Source organism: Moschus berezovskii, chromosome 3, assembly GCF_049115385.1.
Source record: "Moschus berezovskii isolate FMDL1 chromosome 3, NW_MosBer_1.0, whole genome shotgun sequence".
In the NCBI taxonomy this organism is placed as follows: Eukaryota; Metazoa; Chordata; class Mammalia; order Artiodactyla; family Moschidae; genus Moschus; species Moschus berezovskii.
The window spans coordinates 25,387,966-25,415,183 of record NC_142462.1 but is presented as its reverse complement, the minus strand read 5'-3'; the positions used below and the strand labels follow the sequence as shown (position 1 = coordinate 25,415,183).

The following is a 27,218-nucleotide window of genomic DNA, read 5'->3' as shown; positions in this document are numbered from 1 at the left end:
CCTTCTGCCACACCAGAGGTGCCCCTGGCCTAGGGGTGCCGCTGCGCTTGATCCCAGGAGGAGGTTTTCGGTACTTTGAATAATCCCCTTTTGCCGCTTTTCCCTCCCCCACAACCAGTCTCAGTCCTGTTAAAAAGTTTAAATGTACTTATATTTTGATTCATTCTTGAAATCTACATTGTATAAATTATGACATGAATATATATGACACATATTTGTTAGCACTAAATGTCAGTGGAAAACTAGAAACACAAAAAAAGTAAAGACATTATGGTTGATCCATCTATAGCTATTAAAATATACCATTAAAGAAAGTAGTAACATATCCCATATGTAACTCATATGAAAAGAATCTCAAGCTTAAGAAATGAGTAAAATAAAGTAAGTCATGGGAGGGGAATCTCAGGGAATTTATCTTATTTGTTTATTTATTGCAGGTTGGGGACTGTGCAAACATGCAAATGCGTGTTGCACACTTGTATGTATGTTAAGAGCCTGACAGAAGGGGCTCTCACTGGTAAAATTTGGACAATTTAAGAATCAGAGTACTCAGGTTATAGATGATAATGAGACCATGGTAATATTGAAAAAGGATAAAAGGGGAGAAGTTCTTTACAAAACAAGAGTTGCCTAATAAATGTAGAAAGAATGACAGAAAATCCCCATTCTGCAGCCACATGCATAACTGGCTCCGTCAATGATGCTAAAGCCACTAAGTATAAGGCTGTTAGGCAACAGGATATCATAAAGTCTCAAGGTCACTACCTTATGCTGCTGCTGCTGCTAGGTATTAATTAATTATAAAGAGAAAAGTATAGCTTTACAATGGAGAGGCTTGGATGACACTACCTTAACATATCACCAACAATGCAATAAATTGGCATTAAATGCTCTGGATGTGAAACATCATCAAAGCACTTTTACCAAAAAAAAAAAAAGAGTTTAAACTGAATCCAATCCAAAGGAAACAATAAAACAAACCCAGATTGAGGGATACTCTACACAACACTTTAAAAACTAATATGTCAACGTAAATGATACAAAAGACAGAAACCTGTTTTAGATTAAGACACTGACAGGACACAAAATGCAATGCACGGTACACGACTGTATCCTTGACGGTAGGAGGAGGGGAGAGCTGTGATAACAGAGGTATAGAGGGTACAAGAGGAGTCTGCATATTACTGACCACTGATCTTTTTGAAAAATATGTTTCTGTATGTGTATGCACATGAGATGTTACCTCCCACTGTGAGTTATTTGCTTTAGGGATGACTACAAAGACTCAAATGACAAAAGCATGAGGCTGCTTTATTGGCAAGCTGTGTTTTCCCTCCTCTATCCTTCTGAGCTATTTCAAGTCTTGAAAGATGATGCTGTGAAAGTGCTGCACTCAATATGCCAGCAGATTTGGAAAACTCAGCAGTGGCCACAGGACTGGAAGAGGTCAGTCTTCATTCCAATCCCAAAGAAAGGCAATGCCAAAGAATGCTCAAACTACCGCACAATTGCACTCATCTCACACGCTAGTAAAGTCATGCTCAAAATTCTCCAAGCCAGGCTTCAGCAGTATATAAACCGTGAACTCCCAGATGTTCAAGCAGGTTTTAGAAAAGGCAGAGGCACCAGAGATCAAATTGCCAACATCCGCTGGATCATGGAAAAAGCAAGAGAGTTTCAGAAAAACATCTATTTCTGCTTTATTGACTATGCCAAAGCCTTTGACTGTGTCGATCACAATAAACTGTGGAACATTCTGAAAGAGATGGGAATCCCAGACCACCTGACCTGCCTCTTGAGAAACCTGTATGCAGGTCAGGAAGCAACTGTTAGAACTGGACATGGAACAACAGACTGGTTCCAAATAGGAAAAGGAGTACGTCAAGGTTGTATATTGTCACCTTGCTTATTTAACTTATATGCAGAGTACATCCTGAGGAACGCTGGGCTGGAAGAAGCACAAGCTGGAATCAAGATTGCCGGGAGAAATATCAATAACCTCAGATATGCAGATGACACTACCCTTATGGCAGAAAGTGAAGAGGAACTCAAAAGCCTCTTGATGAAAGTGAAAGAGGAGAGTGAAAAGGTTGGCTTGAAGCTCAACATTCAGAAAACAAAGATCATGGCATCTGGTCCCATCACTTCATGGGAAATAGATGGAAAAACAGTGGGAACAGTGTCAGACTTTGTTTTTTTGGGCTCCAAAATCACTGCAGATGCTGACTGCAGCCATGAAATTAAAAGACACTTGTTCCTTGGAAGGAAAGTTATGACCAACCTTGATAGTATATTAAAAAGCAGAGACATTACTTTGCCAACCAAGGTCCGTCTAGTCAAGGCAATGGTTTTTCCCGTGGTCATGTATGGATGTGAGAGTTGGACTGTGAAGAAGGCTGACGGCCGAAGAATCGATGCTTTTGAACTGTGGTGTTGGAGAAGACTCTTGAGAGTCCCTTATACTGCAAGGAGATCCAACCAGTCCATTCTAGAGGAGATCAATCCTGGATGTTCATTGGAGGGACTGATGCTAAAGCTGAAACTGCAATACTTTGGCCACCTCATGCGACGAGTTGACTCACTGGAAAAGACTCTGATGCTGGGAAAGGTTGGGGGCGGGAGGAGAAGGGGACGACGGAGAATGAGATGGCTGGATGGCATCACCGACTCTGTGGACATGAGTTTGAGTGAACTCCGGGAGTTGGTGATGGACAGGGAGGCCTGGCGTGCTGTGATTCATGGGGTCGCGGAGAGTCGGACACGACTGAGCGACTGAACTGAACTGAACTGAACTGATCCTTCTGAATAAGCTGGTGTGAAATGTAACCAACAGTAGTCTTAAAAATAATAAAGTGTAGATACCCTGGTAAGCCTTACTGAGCCACTCCTTCATATTACCAATGGAGCTAATGGTTTAATGTTCACATGAAACACCCTGGGATCCGTCATAATACAGATTCTGATTTAGAAGGTTAGGGACTTGGCCTGTGATTATGCTTTTCTAACAAGTGTCCAGGTGATACGGATGTTACCAGTCAATGCTGTGATCTGTGGACCACACTTTTGAGTAGCACAACTTTTCAAAAAACTACTGAAATAGGTAAAAGTAACATTTTCATTTAACTTTATACCTTATTTACTTTAGATGCAGCAATAGTTCAAGTATACAATAAGAAAGACCTTAAAAACTAAAATAATTAAGTAGCCATAAAAGCTTCTATTCAGATAAAAAAGTAAAGGATTGAAACTTTACTTCTGACAGGCTGCTGACCTTGTCTTAGAGGAATACAAAATTAAAAGTTAAAAAGAAAGAAAAACATTAGTGAGTATGTGGAGAAAAGGGAATCCTTGTACACTGTTGGTGGCATGGTAAATTGGCATGGCCACTATGGAAAACAGTATGGATGTTCCTCAAAAAACTAAAAATAAACTACCATATTATCCAGCAATTCCACTGCTTGGATACATCTGAGAAAACAAAAACAAATTAGAAAAGATACATGCACCCCAATGTTCATAGCAGCATTATTTACAATAGACAAGATATGGAAGCAACCTAAAAGTACATCAACAGATGAACTGATACAGATCTGGTATACACAACAGAATATCACTCACCCATTTAAAAGAATGAAATTCTGCTATTTGCAACAATGTGGATGGACCTAGAGAGTACTATGTGTAGGAGAATAAGTCAAATGTAAAAAGACAAATACTCTATTTTATCACTTATATGTGAAATCTGAAAAAATAAATGTATATAACAAAACATAAATACACTCAATATATAGAGGAAAAACTCATGGTTAACAGCTGGGAGAGGAAAAGTGGGAGGGGCCAGATAAGCATAGGGGAATAAAATATACAAGCTGCTATATATAAAATAAATAAGAAACAAGGATTCATTGTACAGTACAGCCACTAAATATAGCCACTATTTTGTAATAACTTGAGATGGATTATAGTCTATAAAAATACTGAATCAATATTTTGTACATCTGAAATTAATATAATATTATAAAGCAACTGCTACTGCTGCTGCTGCTAAGTCACTTCAGTCGTGTCCGACTCTGTGTGACCCCATAGACGGAAGCCCACCAGGCTCCCCCGTCCCTGGGATTCTCCAGGCAAGAACTGGAGTGGGTTGCCATTTCCTTCTCCAATGTGTGAAAGTGAAGTCGCTCAGTCGTGTCCGACCCTTAGCGACCCCACGGACTGCAGCCTACCAGGCTCCTCCATCCATGGGATTTTCTAGGCAAGAGTACTGGAGTGGCTTGCCATTGCCTTCTCCGATAAAGCAACTACACTTCAATAAATAAACAAATAACAAGTCAGCAGGGAGAGTTCACTGTGATTTGTACAGGGCAGTAGTCTCCAGGAGATGCAGAAAGTAAGCAGCTATAGTAAGAGTTGCTTTACTATCATGGCTGTGGGACATTGAGACACAAGGCTGTAGCAGACTGACTACCAGCAGTAAGAGACATCACCCTCAAATACATGCAAACATTTCTAAGGACCAGGCAGCTATCAAACATGAGTAAGGGACTTAACAGAAACGAGCGGTAAACTGAAGGTTATAGGCTTCATCAGTTCAGTTCAGTTCAGTCACTCAGTCGTGTCCAACTCTTTGTGACCCCATGAATCACAGCACGCCAGGCCTCCCTGTCCATCACCAACTCCCGGAGTTCACTCAAACTCATGTCCATCGAGTCGCTGATGCCATCCAGCCATCTCATTCTCTGTCGTCCCTGTCTCCTCCCACCCCCAATCCTCCCCAGCATCAGAGTTTCTTCCAGTGAGTCAACTCTTCGCATGAGGTGGCCAAAGTACTGGAGTTTCAGCTTAGCATCACCCAGGATTGATCTCCTTTAGAATGGACTGGTTGGATCTCCTTGCAGTCCAAGGGACTCTGAAGAGTCTTCTCCAGCACCACAGTTCAAAAGCATCAATTCTTCGGTGATCAGCTTTCTTCACAGTCCAACTCTCACATCCATACATGACCACTGGAAAAAACATAGCCTTGACTAGACGGACCTTTGTTGGCAAAGTAATGTCTCTGCTTTTTAATATGCTATCTAGGTTGGTCATAACTTTCCTTCCAAGGAGTAAGCATCTTTTAATTTCATGGCTGCAATCAGCATCTGCAGTGATTTTGGAGCCCCAAAAAATAAAGTCTGACACTGTTTCCACTGTTTCCCCATCTATTTCCCATGAAGTCATAGGACCAGATGCCATGATCTTTGTTTTCTGAATGTTGAGCTACAAGCCAAACTTCTCACTCTCACTCTCATCAAGAGGCTTTTTAGTTCCTCTTCACTTTCTCCCATAAGGGTGGTGTCATCTGCATATCTGAGGTTATTGAGATTTCTCCCAGCAATCTCGATTCCAGCTTGTGCTTCTTCCAGCCCAGCGTTCCTCATGATGTACTCTGCATATAAGTTAAATAAGCAGGGTGACAACATACAACCTTGACGTACTCCTTTTCTTATTTGGAACCAGTCTGTTGTTCCATGTCCAGTTCTGACTGTTGCTTCCTGACCTGCATACAGGTTTCTCAGGAGGCAGATCAGGTGGTCTGGTATTCCCATCTCTTTCAGAATTTTCCACAGCTTATTGTGATCCACACAGTCAAAGGCTTTGGCATAGTCAATGAAGCAGAAATAGATGTTTTTCTGGAACTCTCTTGCTTTTTCCATGATCCAGCGGATGTTGGCAATTTGATCTCTGGTGCCTCTGCCTTTTCTAAAACCTACTTGAACATCCGGGATTTCACGGTTCACATATTGCTGAAGCCTGGCTTGGAGAATTTTGAGCATGACTTTACTTAGAGAGCATCACTACGAACGAACAAAGCTAGTGGAGGTGATGGAATTCCAGTGGAGCTATTTCAAATCCCGAAAGATGATGCTGTGAAAGTGCTGCACTCAATATGCCAGCAAATTTGGAAAACTCAGCAGTGGCCACAGGACTGGAAAAGGTCAGTCTTCATTCCAATCCCAAAGAAAGGCAATGCCAAAGAAGGCTCAAACTACCACACAATTGCACTCATCTCACACGCTAGTAAAGTCATAGGCTTCATCAGCCCTATTCAACTCCAGGAGATCGTTACCATAAAAGTGAAAACCAACTGCTGTCAAAACTTCAAGAGAAGTTCAAATTCCTAAATATGTAAAATAAAATCTTCAGTTTTTAAATGTTAACAATCCAATTTTTTAAAACCATTGTGCTAGCCTTACATATCGCAACCATGGTCAAAACCATGACCTACGAAGTAGAGGCAGTACCCTCAGCATGATGAATAGTCAGTAACACTGACAGTACTAGTCATGCCTGCATCTCACATCAGCACTGACAGCCCATGCACACAAGCAGTGGTGACACATCTGTGACCTTCAGTGGTGATCAGCACGACAAACAATGGCAGCACAGCTGCTACTTTTGATGTTCACCTATTCTGCAACCTCTCCAAGAAATCTGAACCACTCTTGGAGAAAAAAAAGAACTCATACACACAACCATGTTGAGGGGTCTAAGGTTATAATCATTACCACTAATCTCAAGTAGTCCCTTACTGTTGTCTGGTAATATATATACACATATAGTATATACACACAACATATAACATGGGTGAATATGTAAGTAGACACACACACACACACACAATATTACGTACGTATTTCCCTAATCCTTTTACTCCCTCAAATAACTATTTTATGCCAACCTCTCACTCCTCAAATCTTCAACATCTCCCCATCTCTACACTCTGCTAATGGCTGCTTCCTATTTCACTGAGAAAACAAGCATTCAATTCCAACATCCTACCTACCTCTGTATCCATATATTCTCTTTTCCCAAGTTACTATGCCAACTTTTATCTATTAAATCTCTTCCCTTGTGTTAGATCCTATCCTTTCTAGCCCTGTACTCAAAGGACTTGCTCCACCAACTGTTTGCCTTTCTTTCCTGACATCACCAATTGCTAACTTTCCATTTCCACTGGTTCCTTCCATCCACACACTGGCATCTCTGCCTCTGAGGGCGGCAGCCTCTCAGATGGCCCCCAGTATTAATATTCGTGGAATGTCCCCTCCTACATTTGACAAAGGTTGATTCTATGTGAACAATGTAGCAGAACTGACAGTACATACCACGTTAACTAATCCCATATTTTCCCCCTTGCTTCTACGTATTTTACATTTATTTAATAAACCATGTGGCATAAGCATTTTGTCTGTATGCCTTGTTTCCCATAACCTTTGGGATAACCTGCCTGGTAGTGACTTGGAGTTTACCATGCATTAGGGTCATTTCCCATAAGACAGGTTTCATCTTACTCTAAAAACAGTATTTGACAGTTACAATCTATTTTGAAAACTTTGCATTACTCCAGGTCACTACTCAAGGCTCTTCTCCAATCTCACTGGCCCTGTGCCCCTCAACTCCTCTTGAAGTGCTCAGAGCACTATGCTATTCCCTAGAAAGCACATTCAGGCTCACAGTTTAAAATAACATCTGCAGGCTGATCAGTCCCAAATTTATCTCACCAGCCCCTGTACCTTACCTCAACTCTAAAAGTTTAAAACCAAACTTTTACTATCTACCTGTAAACCTATTCCTCTCTTGGATCATTGCTATGGTCTGCAAAATGGTCTCCCTGATTCCCATGTTAGACACACTTCAGTCTGTTCTCAACCCAGCAGTGATTCTTCCAAAACATAAATCATATCATACTGATTATCTGCTTAAAGTTCACCTAGGTCTTCCCATATCCATCATCTCAGTATAATCTGAAATCTATGACCTACTAGGCCCCACCTGGTTTGCCCCATCTCTGCCTCCACCACTAAGCAGCTCACTCCCTCAGTTCTAGCCACACTAACCTCCATGTCATCATACAAACACTCCAGACACGTTCCTACTTCAACATCTTTACACTCAGTACTCCCTCATTCTGGAGCTCTTTCCCCAGATATTCACATGGCCTGCCTACTCACATGCTTCAGGTCACTGCTCAGAGATCACCTTATCAGAGAGGATTTTCCTTATAAACTTTTATAAATAGAAGCTTCCACCTGCCCATTCAATAACTCCCATTCATAGCATTCCTAATATTCCTTTTCCTGCTTTATTTTTCCCCACAGTCCAGACCACCACGTGATATATATTACTGTATTATATTTTCATTCCTGTCTTTTACTATACATTAAGCTCCATGAGGTCAGCATTATCTATATTGTTGATTTTACATGCCTGAAATATACAGAATGCCTAGCACTCAGAAAGTTCTAAACAAACACTACTGCAAAAAAAAAAAAGAATAAATAACAGCAACAGGAGACAGTCCCACAGTAAGTCTTAGCGGCAAGGGCGGGGAGCTTCATATGAAGGCAAGAGGACTGGTTAAAAAAGTCCAAGCCCCAGAGGTCTCACAAGTCCACCAGACACCCAGAACTATTTGGGAGGAGGTGGCAATACCAGAAAGGCAGGTAAGGGCAAGGCCATAGAAACACTGTTTTGTAGCAGTCATGACTCTGATAAGAAAAAATTAACTGACGGGAAAAAAAAAATAACTTTACTACAGAGAAACCTGGAAGACACCCTCTCAACCAAGTGATCAAAATAATATCATCAGTAATTTTACAAATAAACATTACATGCTTCCTAATATAATACGTTGAAAGCACAAGATAACTTCTGAGGCACTTCTGCCAAAAGCATCAGGTTAGCACCTGAACCTAATCAGGAGAAAACATAAGAAAATCCCAATATTGAGGACATCCTATCAAAGAACTGGCCTGTATTCTTCAAAAATGTCAATGGCATGAAACACAAAGACTCAAAATATGTTCTAGGTTAAAGGAAACTAAATATATATGACAACTGAATACAATTCATAATCCTGGACTTTATTTTGCTAGAATCAATATCATTGGGATGACTGGCAAAATGTGAATATAGTCATAGACTAGATAACAGTTTTCTACCAATGGTGATTTCCTGACTTTGATAATTATGTGACTTTGGAAGAGAATGAATGTCCTTGATCTTTGTTCTTAAGAAACACACAATAAGGCACTAGAGGCAGAGCTGAACATTTCGTCTGCAGTTTACTCTCAGAGAGGTGAGGGAAAATTTTTTATATGAGAGAAGTTAAAACATATATAGCAAGATATCACCATCTGGAAAAACTTAGTGAAGAGCATACAGAAATTCACAAGTCAGAAATTATGTCAAAAAAAATTTAAATAAAATACAACAAAAATTACATTTAAAAGTTTCAAAATTCATAATCAGGAAAAATACTTTCAATATATTACAATGGCTCCTATTTCAGATTCTAAAAGATGATCTCTACAAATTCCCCTTTCAATTTAAAAATTATAACTATGAAAGAAGAAATGTATACCACTAGACTCAGCTGTACCTTTTTCAAGAATGCACTCTACTAAACGAACATACTAGATTTTTTCCTATACCTAAATTTCAGTTAAAAACTAGAAATAATGCCATGAAAAAAAATATCATAGTACTGACCTTCAAAGAAATAATGATTTATATACAGTAATAATCTATTTTGATTATTTTAAAACACATTTTAAATGAACCTAATCTGAAAAAATAATACCCATCATAATTTGAAATTTCAGTATGTCTTATTTCAGGTTAAATATCATAAAACATTATAGAAAAATTAGTATAGTACATATGTAAAATAGCTGATATTACTTATACAAATGCAGTGTCAACCAGTCATTTCTAAAAGGAAACAAAACAAAGCAAAATTACCTTCATGAACTGTAATCCCACAATTGTCACACTGAATTATTTCATCAGCATCCTCACTATTATCTCCAAGACAAACACAGCAAATCAGAATATGGTCCATTTTTTGAGAACTCCAGTTTTGACTCTTCTCAAGAATCAGCGAGTCCTAATAATAAAATATCAGAAAATCACATATTTAAAAGGTAATTTTAATAAAATTCTCACCTTAAATCATTTTGTGCATTTCCAAAATTATGCTGCATTCTCCATTATTTTAGTAATTCCCAAGTGTGCCACATTTGAGAAATTATCTCTTTGTTAAGGGACCCTCTAAGAACCCTCTCTCTTAATTTTTCACTTCTCTCCAAGTTTCATATTCTCTCTTCCCAAGTAAATATATATAACCAACAACTGCCATTCTGGATATAGCCTGACCCCTGAAACTCAGAGAAATGTAAAATTAATCCACAAGTAATCACTAATTCTATATGAGTCTTAAAAATGTAAGAATGGTTCCTACACTTAGCAAGCTTATAATCCTATCTAGAGGAGACAAGACACACACATATTAAACAGTAAAAAAAAAAAAAAAATCAATTCAAGATAACATATAGGCAAATATGTATGTGATGGCATAGTTACAGACTAAATTCCTTTAGTGCTGGGAAATCTAGAATGTCCAGAGTCATCAAACTGCTGGATGATAGATCCATGAAAAGTCTGCATTGGAAATTGGTGTATACAGGTACAGAAAATAATCTAAAAAGAATCCAGACTGACTGCTAGAAGAGTCAGACTACTCTATAAGCCTTTTGTCAAGAAATACCTAGTGAACACCTAGCTAACTGCAATATAAAAGGAGAAAGGAAAATGCATTCAGGAATATAAAAAAAAAAAAAAAGGAAGAGGATGCTCCATTTAACTTAAACCTTCTGCATTATGAATTTAAACTTTAAATGCAAATTAATAAGATAATGATGTCTTCCATTTAATGCACTGGGCTTAGCATTACATGTAATAAAAGATGGCATCTGAGTCTATATATTTTCATTTAAGAACCTAACCATATACAGAAACAAAATAAAGTAGTTCCATATCACACATTCATTAAATATATTATTTCATGTTAACATTTTTGTTTCTATATTCTTTTAAAGTGACCAATATCCACAGATAACATTTAGAGTAATTTCAACAGCAATTTGTAAATAACATCTGAATGACACGACTGTCACAATTAATAACATTCTTTCAAGATATTTTCTGTGTAATCTAAACTTGCAGCTGACAAAAAAATCAGTAAATAATGCAAAAGTTAACAAGGAGGCCATGGAGTTGCTACAAGTCAGACATGACTGAGCGACTTCAGTTTCACACATTGGAGAAGGAAATGGCAACCCACTCCAGTGTTCTTGCCTGGAGAATCCCAGGGACGGGGGGCCTGGTGGACTGCCGTCTGTGGGGTCACACAGAGTCAGACACGACTGAAGTGACTTAGCAGCAGCAGCAGCAACAAGGAGGCAATGTCATTTCTCTTGAGAATTCCAGCACTTTAAAATTCTATACTTCACTCCTTTTGTTATACAACCAAAGTAGTGTGGGGTGCTGCACGTGGCTAGCAAATAAAGTTAAAATTTCCTAAAAAGAAAACTCATGTTTTAAAGTACTTTAGTACAGTGAGCAAAACAAAAACCTGCCCAGATTTTCATCCCAAAACTCCAAAGCTGAAGCTTTCTCATCTGTAAAACGGGATGACAAAAATAATACCTACCTCATCAGGTTCTGGTAAGAATTAACAAGAAAACATTTGGCAAAAATGTTCTGATACATACTAGGTATTCAATAAATGATCATTCCCATTCTCCTTTCTTCTGTACTTTGAAGATGGTCCAAAAACAGAAATATGAGCTGACCATTTACTACACTGGGAATCTTCCTTGGAATCCCAAAAAGAAAGTTATAAGTCTCAATAAGCACTGCTAGTTTAAATATTTTCCTATGGTAAACCCTTTTTTTTTTTTTAAGAATACCACATCCAGATTAAAAAAATAACATCAAAAAAAGAGTGAGCAAATGTCCAGAGTTTGATGACTGAGAAGCTACTCATGTTAATGCACTCTGCCTGTATTTCTCCGGTGGAATTACAACAATTAATTAGCCCTTGAAAAAAAGATTTACCCATGTGGGAAATAAGTAAATGTCTATGGGTCAGAAAAACAAGCATCAATAGGTAGCTTTAATTCTATTATTTTCCTGTTTGTCTATTTTGCTCAGAAAAACAGTAAATGTCTTAATTATATCTCTATTCCATTTTCTCTCACACATATTATCATTTAGAGGCAGAGAAAACAAAATTAACTGGCAATTTTGGCTGATACCCATCATTGCAGACTCTTACTAAAAATTAAATACAAAGAGACAGAAATGGGGAAAATTAGGAAAATTCAGATGACAACTGCTATTTCTTCACAGGGCAAGACATCTAATCCATTTAACATAACAGAGCCTTTTATCAGGGGAAAAAAAAAAAACTTCCACCTGAAAATTTCTACTAAGACGATGTTCTATCATATATTATTCTCACCCAAAGTATTTGTTTCAAAGTCCGGGAACTATTATCTGAAAATACTATACAGCCCTCCCAAAAAAAAACTTACTTCAGAAAACTAAAAGGTAAGGTAATCTTAGTGAATCTCAGAAACTTCAAAATAAAACGATGAAAAAGACATGTAACCATATTCCAAGAGCACTGTTCAGATTGCACTTAAATTCAAAAAAAATGTCATAATGCCACTGACAAAGATATGCCCATGTGAAGAAAATGCAGGTTATCAAATGCCCAATTCTTGAAAAGTAGTTCTCAAATTGTGGTCTAGGGAACACTCTTTCAGGGGTTCTAAAAGCTAATTACTATGGATATTTGCCTTTTCACTCTCTGTCATGGGTATATGATGAAGATTTGCAGAAGTTACATGACATGGGATGGTGTCACCAATCCAACAACTTCTATGCTTCTATACATTTCATTTTTTAAAATTTCTGAGTTTTAATTGCAAATGGCAAATATCAAAAGATATAACTTATATAAATAATAATTAAGGTCCTCAATTTTTAAGAGTATAAAGGTATCCTGAACCAAAAAGTTTGAGAATCACTGCTCTAGAGCATTTCAAGGCCTACAGCATACACAGTAAGACCATGAAGAGCCAATAATTATAAAATGTCTCCACTCAAAAAGAACGTCAAATTCCCCTAAAAAAATTCAAAATTTTATGAAAGTTCCTGGGCATCATCATTTACATAATACCCAATATCACAGCCCTAAAAAAGCACCTGACAGAAGCCAAGAAGAAAAAAATCTGCCTGCTTACAGGCTAAATACCATTCTATTATGTATTCTAAACTACGTTTTCAGCTATCTCTACTACAAAGTAGTATTTGAAACAAAGTAAAAGCATAGAAAAATAAAACTTCAAATATAATCAGATATATAGGTATTAACTAATGAATACCTGGCAAGGTATCACTACCTAAATTAACCAGGAAGATTAAAATTCAAACACTGGTCAGACAAAAAGGATTATTTTTGGTCATCTTTTTACAAAATCAAGATTATACAAATATGAAATTTAGAAATATATAATACAATAAACTGAATTTATTAGTTTTCTATTAAAATTTAACATTAATTTGAATGACATTTACGTAGAACCAGAATCATCAAAAATAATTGAGGAGTTTGAAAAACAGTCTTGGAAAAAAACAGTTATCAAGCTTGCAGGTAGAATATTATTGAGGGTAAATTAATCTTCCATAAGTTCTTCTACATTTCTATACAGAGTGGAGCAAAAGGAAAATTAACATAAATTAACACAAAAAGAATCAATTTAGTTACCATAAAAGGAACTTTCTTGACAACTTTATCAAAGTACTTATCCAAGAAATGCTCTGGAATCTCATTCCTTAGGGACTGTTAACCTAAATAAAGCCCCATTATTTACCAAAATCTTCTCTGTTTAGTAGAAAAAAATTAAACAGCACATGTCACCTTTATATGTATCATATAGTCTACAATCTCTCAAGCAATTTGTTATGCAGTACAGAGTATTAACAACTGAATAATTTACATAGATTTTACATGGCAAATTTCTAGACATTCCCTCACACCTTAGCATAAATCCAATTCATACTGCCCCTATCACTAGCGAGCCTCCTTGTGTGACTATCATACTAATAAAAATGAAGAAAGTGATTCTGCCAAAGGTAAACTTAGTCAGGAGATACAGACTAGCTAAAGTGCCATAAAATAAATTGGATACATGCTTAAATCAATTACGAACAACTGGGTTTTCCATACTTGTTTTCTTAAATTGGAAATACAGACTGTCTTGCTACATCATTATGAATAGTATACTATATTCCAAATGACAATTTTCCTTTACCTAAAGATAGGAATTAGGAAAGGACTGGAATCAGGCAACATTCTTCTTAGGAAAATGGGCAACCTAGAAATTAATCAATGTTATAATCTAATACATCAACTACTGCTTCATCTCTGCTGACATTTACCACCTCCTAATCTACTACAAATTATCTTGGTTAAACATCAAATTTTCAAATGAAACTTAAAACAGAAAATCACTGTTATGTAAAACTTGTAAACAAAAGAAATGTAAAAGAACAAATAAAGCATAAAAGGAAAATCTTTCTACCAGTTTAATCTACTTCAATAACATGAAAAAACAAAAACTAAGTGCTTGTTAAAGAAGTGAATTTTCATGACTATCAACACATTAATGGAATGACAGACAATCATTATAGTTCTTTCATGTGATGTAACAGGTACATCTACATGTAAGACAACAATTCAGTCTTTCTTTTGAAGAAAAACATATACATAAACACACGGACAAAGAGATACAAATGTGTTTGAAGAGTCTTGAATGTTGCATCTTGGGCCCAATGGATAAACCTAACTTTCAGTAGTAGAACTTCAAGTGGAAGAACTGAGTCATTATTGTAGTTTTATGATAGTAATGTTTGTTTTAGCATAGAATGTTTGTTTTCATTTCTTTGTAGAGAGAACTTATTCACTAAACATATGTAAATATATAATTTGTATTTACTTCCACACACCTAAAGTAATGATCTGGTGACTATTCAGGTGGGTGCTACAACTGAAAAAGGAATTACCTTTAAAATGAATCTCTAAAAGCCTGAGACAATTAAATTCTTTGTTGCTCTACTTGAAAGCACTCTTAGAAGTACTCTAAATTTTGATGCAGATATGGATACAACTAACTTGAAAGAAAGGTGATCTTTGTTTTCATAACCCACTCAGGACCATTTAGCAGTCCAATGAACAATGGACTGAGGGGATAGAAAATGGAAAAAACTCTACCATTTCCCAAGGGTATGGACATGAAAATATTTCTTTAAGTATAGACTGAGCTCCTTGAGAACGGTGATTACGAGCTCCTTGAGGCCGGTGACAAATAGCAGATACTCAATAAAAGTGGGCTGACCAAATGAATAAATGTTACAGTTAGGGTGCTCATTCACTCCCACAGCTGTCTAAGAACAGGATTTCAAGGAAGCCACTGAATATAATGGGTAGAATGGTTTAGAGAAGAATTCCCTTTTCCCCAGACAGACAGATATCATAAAAATTGGGTTGATCTACCTCATTACTCTTGCTCTGAGATAGTGTCAGGCTATCATTGGTCAGTTCCTCATCATCAGCACTGTTTCTGCTAAGAACTTTACTCTTCTTCTTCTTGCAGCCCCCTTCACTGGCAGGACTGCTATGATCTTCATCGTTGCCTTCATCATTCTCGTCCTCATCACTCCCACTTCCCTCATCTTCATCATCCTCATTGTCTCCATCACTTCCTTCCTTCTGAGATGCAGATCTTCCCTTTCTTTTCACTACAGTGGGTCGCCAATCATTGTCATCTTCACTGTCATAGTCATCCATGTCATTCAGCTCTTCCATGGATACAAAATCCAAAAGGGGTCGGTTCCGACGAAGGTTCCACTTTTTTGGCTCGCTGACTTGCTCCTCAGTAGCTGTGGTAGTGGGGACTGACGGACATGTGTTAGCAGCAGGAGGGCTTGTGGCTGGTGTGGTGGAAGCAGCAGCAGCAGCCACATTATCAGATAGTGTTGCTTTTTCTTTCTCCTTCTCTCTCTCCTTCTCTTTCTCCTTTTCTTTCTCCTTCTCTTTTTCCTTTTTCTTTCTAGGTCTTTCTCCAGTCTCTTCTTCCTCTTTCTTTTCCACCTTAATTAACTGTTTTTCTGATGACAGTACTTCTTCCTCTGCAGAATTTTTAAGTTGTTCTTCTTTTACTTTAATGTCTTCATTCAGTTCTTCCTCTAAAATATTTTCTTCAGAATCACTACAGGAACCTTCTCCACTGTCCTTTGAAGGATCTTCACTTCCATTACCACTCCCTTCAGAATCTGTTGAAAATATGAGAAAAAAACCACACATATGTATATACATACACACACACACACACAACGCTGACACAAATGAAACCACCAAAATTTGTGAATAACTTGCAAAACAATATAAACAAATTTAAGTCAAAGAATGGCAGACGTTCCCAACCTGATTAAATAATAAATCAATGAAGTTGATATAATGATTCTAGTTTAGTATAGTACTAATGAAGATGAATATATGTTACTCTAAATTAAAACATGCTTTAAAACGAGGACCACTATTTTGTTTCATATGTCTCACACTATACTTGGTACTTTAGAGGCATTTTCTTTTTTCTAAAAGTAAATGTGCTTCTGTTTAAATTGAGCACTTGATTTTAACGTTATAACACAGATTACATTCTTCTTCTCTTACATCTTTCTTTTATAGATTACATGGACTGGCAAGCATGGAGTCACATTCAGAGCAAGAAAAATCTGACCCAAAAAAAAAAAAAACAAAACCTGTTTTATCTCACTCTTTACCTAGTAAAAGTGAACCCAGATATTTATGACAGTCAACTTGTACCACATCTCTAATATACCAATCAAATTTAGGAGCACCAAATACACAAGGGAAAAACAGACAATAGCAATGGCACAGAAAATGGAGGTTGCAAAATTTAAGTTATCAATTTTTCTGCTTATTAGCATACTGTTCATATCAACAAAAGAGTCACCTAAATTTCCAAAGGTTCTAGGCATTAACTACTAGAGCCCCTAGATTGAAAGAAATTAGTGCATTTTTAAAAACTAATCCGTCTTAGACAAGAGCAAGCACAGTTGTCACTAAAACGACAGGCTGAGGATATTAAGAGTTCGTGTAGGACCACAAGCTTCCTAGCAAGTGCTATCCATTGAGGCCTAGGGAAGTCCACACCCTGTTAGACCAACACTATTCAGTAGCATTCCAAGACTTTTTACATATAATCAAATAAATAAGAATCTAAAATATTTATGGAAGGAGAGCAGGAAGAAGTAGGAAACAAACCAGTCAATAATCAGGTCGTAGCCAACATCAATAGTAAAATCTGTAGGGTGATGAACATTTTGTACCTATAATCAAGAAAAGGGTAATCATAAAATCATGGAAAAAATTCATATTTTCGCACCATTTTAGTTTCTGTTAACTCAACCAGCATTAGCCTCTATAATTACCTGGCCGTTCAAAGTAAAGAAAGTTGTCTGTTATTAGTATCTGGTTTATAAAATATCTCAGAAATCCTTTACAAACAGCTGATGAAGAAAAATCCTGAAAGTTAAATCACATAAAAAACACAGACTAACATTTAGTCGATGCTGACTGAGCCTGTAATAGCATTGTCAATTTCAGGATTATCATACAGTGCCTATTTCTCACTCAGGACTGAAGTGAAAAAAGCATTCTAACCTGAACAATCTTGCAAAAGCCACAAGAGTAACATAATGTAAGCCAACAATCCTTTGTTTGAAACTTTTGGAGCCAGATGTGTTTCAGAATTTAGATTTTTTTTTTCCAGATTTTGCAAACGTAGCATAGTGCACGCCCAATATATTACACTAACACCGCCAGTGGGATCTATGGTACTATAGTATAATCAAATACATTCTTTCTGCAGTGAAAAGTATGAAGATTTACAAGTATGATAAGTAAACACTACAAATAAACTCCTATCAGTTCCAGTGAGATTTTCTCATCAAATAAGTTTACGTCAAACATAAGAAACATCTTTGAATTTGTAAACAAATTTCAAGAAGAGTGTGAACCCAGTATCACTTACAAATAGGAGAAGTCCAACAGCTCTGCTGCTGCTGCTAAGTCGCTTCAGTCGTGTCCGACTCTGTGCGACCCCATAGATGGAAGCCCACCAGGCTCCCCAGTCCCTGGGATTCTCCAGGCAAGAACACTGGAGTGGGTTGCCATTTCCTTCTCCAGCCAACAGCTCTACAAATCATTAAAGAAAAAAATGGTGATCTTTTCATACCACTCACAACTATTAGACTCATACTACCAAGAAAAAATACCTCTGATTTTAAAAAAAAAGTTCCTAGGTAATTTTAGATAAAAGTGAAAGTAAAGTGAAAGTTGCTCAGTAGCATCCAACTCTGTGACCCCATGGGTTGGAGCCCACCAGGCTCCTCTGTCCATGAGATTCTCCAGGTAAGAATACTAGCCATTCCCTTCTCCAGAGATCTTCCTGACCCAGGGATCAAACCCAGGCCTCCTGCATTTCAGGCAGATTCTTGACCTTCTGAGCCACCAGTGAAGCTCATTTTCAGATAAAGATATAATAATAAAAAATAATAAGCAGAGTTAACCAAATGCTTCAGAGGCAAAGACGGATCTTTGTGCATACTGACTAAAGAAAACTGGAACATCCTGCAAGCAATGCATATTAATTATAAAAGTAGATATAATTAAGAGAGCTGGGAAATGGAGAAAAGGTACTTTTCTTCTGGATTAACCTTGTAGAATTTTTTCTTAATTAAAAAGTACTTCTAATAATTTTTACCAGTAAAAACATAATAGTAGATAGAAAAAAATGATCAAGTGAGGCACAAATGTGGACTCCTGATCAAAATCAAGACCAATCCAACTTTGGTAAACATTACTTGGAAATTTTTCAAAATGTCAAGAATTTCTGCAATTTTGTTTTGGTTGTTTTTGCCAATGCCAATAAATTATTTTTAAAAGTACTCTTTGAATCTGTTTTTGTTTTCTTATCATGCCTGAATAGAAAGCAGATTCTTAAATAGATTAATTAAATGTTTTATATTTGTAAACACTATTAGAAGAATCTGAGATTTTCCCACAAATTTCAATCCTATTAGCTTACTCAACCCTCCATTCTCCAAATATAACACATTAGCCATATTCCAACTGCAGGGGATCAGGAATTTTCAAATTTTACTTTTCTCTGATTTCTGAAAAATAACTTCAACTGATTAGTTGTAACTTCTTTTTGATACATATGCACTTGGGAGATGGACACAACCAATATTTAGTCACAGGCACTACTTAGTAATGATGACAATGAGAAAAATCAGAGTCCTGGGCTATCTATAATTGTATTTTTGTAGACTGCAATGAAAAACTTCCTATTCCTACAAATTCAAACAATATTCCAAGCCCATCACTCTTACAACCATTAAAAAAAAAAAGAAAAAAGCAATAATAGACTAGAGAAATAAACCAGATATTTTAAATACAGCTATTCTACAATAAAAAAATTGTAATTAGAAAAAAAATCTTTAAAATTGAAATCCCTATCTCCTAGTCACTTAAATTAATGGTAACCTTTCTCAAATACAATATATCAAAATCTCTCCAAGCAACAGCTATTTCCACTAACAGACAGTTAAATGTTTTACAGGTAAAGAAATTAGAGGGGCTTCCCTGGTGGCTCAGAGGTTAAAGCATCTGCCTCCAATGCGGGAGACCCAGGTTCGCTCCCTGGGTCGGGAAGATCCCCTGGAGTGTGTTAAATGCTTTACAGGTAAAGAAATTAGAAATCAACCTTAAGGAATCCCTTCACAATATTCAATGCTTAAGTTTTCCCCCGATAAATATTAAATAATAGAATCAGTTAATAAATATTAAGTAATTAAATCAGAATTATTTAATTCAGTTTTATGGTAGCTTTGCAATATAAAGAATCATCTTTGTTCATCAATCTTAATTATTTAACTATTCTGTTTACTGAACTGATGTAACAATAATTTGGATTATACACATATACAACAGGTAACAGACACATCACCAGTCTAGTGGTCCTTCAGTTATCATCCTGGGGACACTGTAAGCTGATCGAGTCTATCTCTTTTTAAAAAGCCAGTCAACACAACTCATCTTCTACTGCTTGCTCCAGTTCCAGTTGTGTCACTTTATGTTTTCCGGATAAATCTAGACCATGGTTCTCAGGTGGGTACAATTCTGTCCCACAGAAAACATTTGGCAATGTCGAGACATAATGGTTGCCACAAAAGGGCAGGGCTAGAGTAGGAATTAGATAGGGTAGATGTTAAAGGCAGCTAGTAGAAGACAGAGATGCTGCTAAATATCCTCCAAATACAAAGGACAAGCCTCCACAACAAAGAATTTACCAAAACAAAATGCCAGTGTTACTGAGATTAAGAACCCTGGTCTGACATGTAAGACCTCAATTTGACCTCATTCTATTTTCCCCGGCTCATCTCTTTCACTGTTCTTTTATTCAAATTCTAATCTTCATATTAAATAATATTTACCATCCTCCACACTCTTTAACACCTAATGTTTCCCTCACCTAGGCTGGGACTCTTTCACTTCCTAGTTCAACTCTCATCTCCTCAGTGAAATTGTTCTAAATCAACCCAGTCTAAAGTCATCCCATCTCCTTTGAAAGACTGGAACTAGATCATGCCTTATAACATCTATCTGCTTTTTTATTTACTTATTCCAGTATTATCATTATTTCTTTGTGAATTCACCATCAGTTCAGTTCAGTGGCTCAGTCGTGTCCAACTCTTTGCGACCCCATGAATAACAGCATAGCATCCAGCAAAGAGCTTTTAAGCAAAACAGTTGGTTAATGAAAAACCAGATCTGCTCATTAGCCAAAGTCAGTTAAGTACAAAATACTACCAAGGCAAAATCTAGTCTCAATCTTTTGGTTAAATTGTTTTCTGGCAATTTAGACCAACCAAACTAACTATGGGCTTCCCTGGTGGATCAGTGGTAAAGAATCTGCCTGCCAATGCAGAAAATGTGGGTTCAATCCCTGGGCAGGGAAGATTCCCTATAGAAGGAAACAGCAACTCACTCCAGTATTCTTGCCTGGAAAATCCCATGGGCAGAGGAGCCTGGCAGGTTACAGTCCATGGGGTCACAAAGTCAGACACAACTGAACAAGTAAACAACAACAAAACTAACTATGGCTCAAGAGCTAAAGTTAACCATCTTACTTTGGCTAAGGGTTGGGGAGACACAGCACTGCTATTTTATCTCATTTAATAAAAGTAATGCATGCATTTATCTTCAACATTATTCCAGCTGCATGTGGTAGTTTAGTCACTAAGTTGTGTCCAACTCTTGCTACCCCATGGATTGTAGCCACCAGGCTCTTCTGTCCATGAGACTTTCCAGGCATGAATAATGGAGTGGGTTGCCATTTCCTTCTCCAGGGGATCATCCCAACCCAGGGATCAAACCCAGGTCTCCTGCACTGCAGGCCTATTTTAAATGTCTCCTATCCCCAGCCTTAAGTCATAGTCTCAGATATAATCACTTTAAGCCAAACTATGAAACTGCCAATAATCAACTGCCTTTAGTCCTAGGCTGATTAACTTCATAGGGTACCAGCTAACATTTCTATATGTGGTTCTTCTGGTGGTAACCACCATAAATCTGATACGCTTACATGTTATATAGGATTAACTTGAAAATTTATTTAGTGATTGTCCTCAATCAAAAATGATAGATTTAGTCCTACTTTTACATTAGAGATAAAATAAAAGATGGTCTATTTTCAGTTCATACTTTTCTAAAGGTAGAAGCTAGTAACACTTAACTGTTGATAACTATCTAATTTTATTGACAGGTCTTTTCTGAATTTTATCTTTTTCTATTTTATCTGAGAAGCATAAAAATTATGTCTATCTGCAAGGATAATCAGTTTTCAGAAATTTCAATATTTATTCTTAAAGCCAGACAGAAATATAAAGTTTTGTAGTCAGAATTTCAGAATTCAAAATGAATATCAAAAGAAATTAAGGCACAGAATCCAATTAAAAAACTGAGGCCCACCACTCTAACCATTTTAACATTAAGTCTGAACAAAGTCAACAGTTTATTGAGTTAGTTATTTTTAACAAGTTTGTGGGGATCTTTTTTTGGCCACGAAATACATGGGATCTTAGTTCCCCAATCAAAGACTGAAACAGCAACCCCTGCATTGAAAGGGCAGAGTCTTCACCACTGGACCACCAGGGAAGTCTAGAGTTAGTGATTTCTAAAGACTGCTTTGAAAGAAGCTATGATGAGAAAGACTATTATTAAAGATTATTACTATTCAGTTACTATTTTTCCACCTTTAGTTTAATCGCCTATTACTAAGTAGGGTTGGGATTCCACAACTTCAACAAGTTTGAAAAACAGCTATAACTCAAAAGTCTTATTTCCTATAAGAGTCCAACTATCTTACAAAGAGAAGAGAAAGGATTCAAACAGGAAGCACTGGTAGTCTAGATAAGGCAGTATCTCAGCTATGGGAGACAATACAGCTTAACCAAGAGTGGAAAATACAATTCAATTTCTACTATTACCCATTTCAAAAAGAAATCATTTTCTACTAAACTCTGTTATGATAACAAGAGCTGCACAAATAAATTTGTGACCTTTGGGGCCCAGGAAGGAAATTACAAGTATAGCAGACTAGACAACTGAAAGTATATATTTTTAAGTGCTTCAGAAGACTAAAAAAAAAAAATTACCAACCTAACAAAACTCATTCTATCACTGTCACAAATAACAGATAATTCACATCAACCATGATTAAAATTTAACAAGGTGAGGGGTCTCTATTTAGCTTGATACCAAAAATTATTTTGAGAAAGCAATTTGTATCATTAGATTATTTTAACCCTTGTAAAGAAAAATGCTACATCTCAATAAATAAAATGAGAAAAATTATATGCAAAGTCAGAATTTATTGTCATAAAACTAATTATGAAATAAAAAGAAATTAAGCTTTGGAGTTTTTCCCTAATGGTATTCTAGTAAGTCATAATTTCTGAGACCCAACCATTTTTGTCCGTTTACAATCTCAACATGACAAACCAAAGCTGCATTCTAGCAAAGAATATTCCTTTCTGACACAGTTTTCAACAAGAGCACTGAAATAGGTTTAGATTTTACTTCTTTCCCTTCCTTTTTTTCCCCGTTTGGAAATATCAAACAACAGTAAACCAAGTGAGAGATGAAAGAGCTGAGAAATAAAGGGGTAAAAAGATTAAACAAGATAAACTTTGCAACTTTTGATTGCTGGGAGTAACCTCAATTAGTCACTCTGATAAGTAAGTACAGTAGTTTCAATTTAAGGCTACATCTATCTATTTTCAGGACCTAAGCAGTGAAAGCATTAAACATGTTGAGAATGGTAAGAACTGGATTAGATCCATTTAGGCTAAGTGGCTTCATGCAAATTTTTTAAACTCAGTGTCCCTGTTATCTGTAAAATAGTATCTCTTCCAAAGTTATTGTAAAAATTAAATGAGATTGGAAACAAAAAGTTGTTGGTAAATCACAATGCAAACTGCCTGTTGATGCTATTAAAAGTAAAATAGTAACACAACACAACCAAATTTCATCCCTTCCTACCACATCTGGCAGGAAAAAAAAAAATCAGGAGAGAAATAGGACTAAGCACTGAAAATTCTCTAGAAGAATAATTTAAAACTGTTAAAAGGATAAAATCAAAAGGGCTTTAATTTCTCACTTGATTTAAATTTCTGTCAAAAGGGGTAGAACTAAGTAATTTTTATTGTTCATGTGTACTTGTATTTTTCACATAAAATATTTAAATATAATTTGTATTTCTGATTCCTGCAATGAATACTTATGTAGATATGTCTGTTGAATTACAATGAACAAAAGATTAAAGGAAAAACATACCTTTCCATTTTTCAATTGTGTACAGTGTTACTATATGATTTCAGTTGTGTATGACTTTTTTTAAAGTTTATTTTTAAAATCACAAAATAAAATGAGCAAGCATTTGTGCTTTGTAGCTCAGATTTTTAAAGGCCCAATCCACAAGGCCCAGCACCTACCAAAGTACAACATTTTACTTTTGTCAATTTTACGCTGGTAAGGGAGCTAACAGACAAAAAGCAAAACTCCTTTCAGAGGGTGCCAAGCAATCTGAAAAGACAAACTCTTGCTGGGTGGTTCAAGGCTCCTATTACTCTCAGAACGGTACTCTGCTTTAAGATTACCTCTAGATTTTTCCCGCTCTGTCCAGAAAAGAAGCAAAAATGTATCTTTAAGTAAACAACAGAGAAAACACTTCTGCAACTTTGTGTCTTGTTGTTTTCTATTGTGTCTTTTTGTTTAGTGTTTATTGAGGTATGAAAGTGAAAGTTGCTCAGTCGTGTCTGACTCTCTGTGATCCCATGGACTATACAGCCTACGGAATTCTCTAGGCCAGAACACTGGAGTGGGTAGCCTTTCCCTTCTCCAGTGGATCTTCCCAACCCAGGGATCCAACCCAGGTCTCCCACATTGCAGGCAGATTCTTCACCAGCTGAGCCACAAGGAAAGCCCAAGAATACTGGAGTGGGCAGCCTGTCTTCTGCAGCGGATCTTCCCTACCCAGTAATGGAACTGGGGTCTCCTTCATTGCAGGCGGATTCTTTACCAACTGAGCTTTCAGGGAAGCCTTTATTGGGGTACAGGTGATTTACAATATTACTGCAACTTTGAAATAAATCCTTCTCTGACAGTTATCTGATTAGCAACAAAAACAGAAGTAGTGATAGTATTATCCAGTGACACGCTCTAAGGGAAATGTAGGAAATCAAGTCGACAAAATAAAGTTTACGTGTTTTAACTTTATATTGACATTTTAATTAAAATCCATTCTTTTTAAGCAACGTCTGAAAATCAGCCCAATTCCAAAGAGCTGGGAAAAGGGAAGCGAGAAATAAGCATTTACCTGAAGCATCTCCAACTTTAAAATCACTGTCATCTGAACTATCATAATCGAGAGCTTCTAGCAGAGAAGCTGCCAAAGGCTTCACCTGCCTCCTCTTGGAGCTGCGATCCACTGTTAAAAGAAAAACATTACATCGTCATGCACAATCACACCAAGCGCGAGGGAGAGCTGTGGTGCTGAAAGAAGGTACAGATGACCTCCTGCAGGTGGTGCAAATCTTTGTCTTAATTCAGTTCTCAGCAAACGGTATGGTGGAAGGTTGGGTGGGAATATTGGGGCTGGCCGGCCAGCTCCACGGGCAGGTTCAGCCCCAAGGCGCAGCAAATACGAGCCCAGGGCGACCAAAATCAAAACCGGCCTTCTTGAACATCTTGCTTCTGAGACTTGCTCTCTGTAATCCCTCACTAAGACATCGTTAACGGTCAATAGGAAGTGCAAAGCCCAGGGACTATGAAAAGCTATGTCCGTCCCGACGGCTCGTGGAGGGGGCGCGGCCGCGGAGGGTACCTCTTCCCACAGGACTCTCCCAGCCCCGCCCTGCCCCCGCCGGCCCCGGCTTCCTGAAGGGCTGAGATGGACCTGTCTCCCCGCCGACGCCTCCGACACACTTACTAAGGAATCCGAGGTGGTCGTTTGGAGGAGACCTAGAGAGAGGCTGCGAAAGCACAGGCAGCGCCGAGGTCGAGGACTGAGACCAAGGAAATAAGTCCAAAAGATGCTACTCAAAAGAGGCGGCGCCGCGGAGCTGCCCGGGGCGCCCCAGGTGCAGCCCGCCGCTCCCCTCCCGCCCCCCGGCCCCGGCAGAACCGACCCCGGCCGCTCGGGCGCCTTCCTTCGGCGCTCCCGGCCCAAGGCGCCCTCCGGCCCAGGCAGCGCGGCCAACCCGGCAGCCCTGAGGAGTTAATTTACCCCGTTAAAACGCTTGGATAAAAAAAAAATAAAGGAAAGAAAAACTTTATTATCCCGCAAACAAAAGCAACAAAAGACCCAGAATCTGCACAGTCCGAGGCCGGTGGCCTAAGACAATAGAGAAAACAACGACCCGGATACAGCTCTGAAGAGAAGGAAGTGAAAACGGGAGCGAGAGAGCGGCCCTAAGAGCAGCAGAAGCTGAGGGCGCGTGCGCGCGACTCGCCTCGGCTGTGTCTCCGAGAGGAGGAGCCGAGCGGAGCCGAATGAAGCCGAACGCGAAGCCGAGGGAGAGCCGAGAGGAGCCGAGTAATGCCGAGCGGGAGCAGAGAGCGTTCCCAACCCCTCTGCCTGCATATCCCTGATGCTGGGCCCTCAGTCCAAATAAGTAGGAGGTCAGTTTTTGTTTCTGACAAGACAGAGCAGTACGTGTGTTTCCATGAATGTGGAATAGTGCTTTGCATACACTTAGATAATGTATTTTTTAAGATGAATTTTTAAATCCATAAAAATGAGGAAAGTATGTACAATTGAATTTCAGTCCTTCAGCAGTTTCAAATTCCATTTATTCATATACAGGTTAGTTATTTTTAAAAAACAATGTTAAAATGTTAGAATCTGAGCAGTATTAATACTTTTTATGTGTTTCTATATCAAGGAGAAAGGAAGATTAGAATAAATCTGATTCAGTTTATGTATTCCCCAGGTATATATTGAGTGGTAATGTTTGTAACATGGGGAAATCAGAGTTAGGAAGGACTGTAAATGAAATATATAAGAAGCAAATCATGCAATACTGTAGGGCTGCTTATCCTTTAAAGAAAACATGTTGAATTCTTTTGTGAATTGTAATTGAATTTTATAATACTAAATTTGAAAAAATAATAAATACTTCAGTTCAGTTCAGTCACTCAGGCGTGTCCGACTCTTTGCGACCCCATGAATCACAGCACGCCAGGCCTCCCTGTCCGTCACCAACTCCCGGAGTTCACTCAAACTCATGTCCATTGAGTCGGTGATGCCATCCAGCCATCTCATTCTCTGTCATCCCCATCTCCTACCACCCCCAATCCTTCCTAGCATCAGACTCTTTTCCAGTGAGTCAACTCGTCGCATGAGGTGGCCAAAGTATTGGAGTTTCAGCTTTAGCATCAGTCCTTCCAATGAACACCCAGGATTGATCTTTAGAATGGACTGGTTGGATCTCCTTGCAGTCCAAGGGACTCTCTAGAGTCTTCTCCAGCACCACAGTCCAAAAGCATCAATTCTTCAGCGATCAGCTTTCTTCACAGTCCAACTCTCACATCCATACATGAAAATGGAAAAACCATTGCCTTGACTAGACTGACCTTGGTTGGCAAAATAATGTCTCTGCTTTTTAATATG

General features: G+C 37.8%; 1 protein-coding gene across 5 annotated transcripts in view; it reads right to left on the bottom strand.

Moving 5' to 3' along the window:
• Positions 1 to 26,010, bottom strand: part of PHF14 (PHD finger protein 14) — a 223,572-nt gene extending 197,562 nt beyond the window's left edge. For 2 of the 5 annotated variants that reach the window (XM_055420500.2, XM_088833512.1), the window contains exons 1-4: positions 25,536 to 26,008; positions 24,924 to 25,034; positions 15,449 to 16,227; positions 9,787 to 9,931 (exon numbers count right to left, since the gene is read on the bottom strand). In XM_055420500.2, coding sequence (XP_055276475.2) covers positions 9,787 to 9,931; positions 15,449 to 16,227; positions 24,924 to 25,034; position 25,536 — 1,036 coding nt within the window. In that variant the 5' untranslated portion in view covers positions 25,537 to 26,008. Of the gene's footprint in view, positions 1 to 9,786; positions 9,932 to 15,448; positions 16,228 to 24,923; positions 25,035 to 25,535 lie in introns of all 5 variants that reach the window. The other 3 variants (XM_088833499.1, XM_055420498.2, XM_055420499.2) reach the window with 3 other exon arrangements.
• Between the last annotated feature and the right edge of the window lie 1,208 nt (positions 26,011 to 27,218).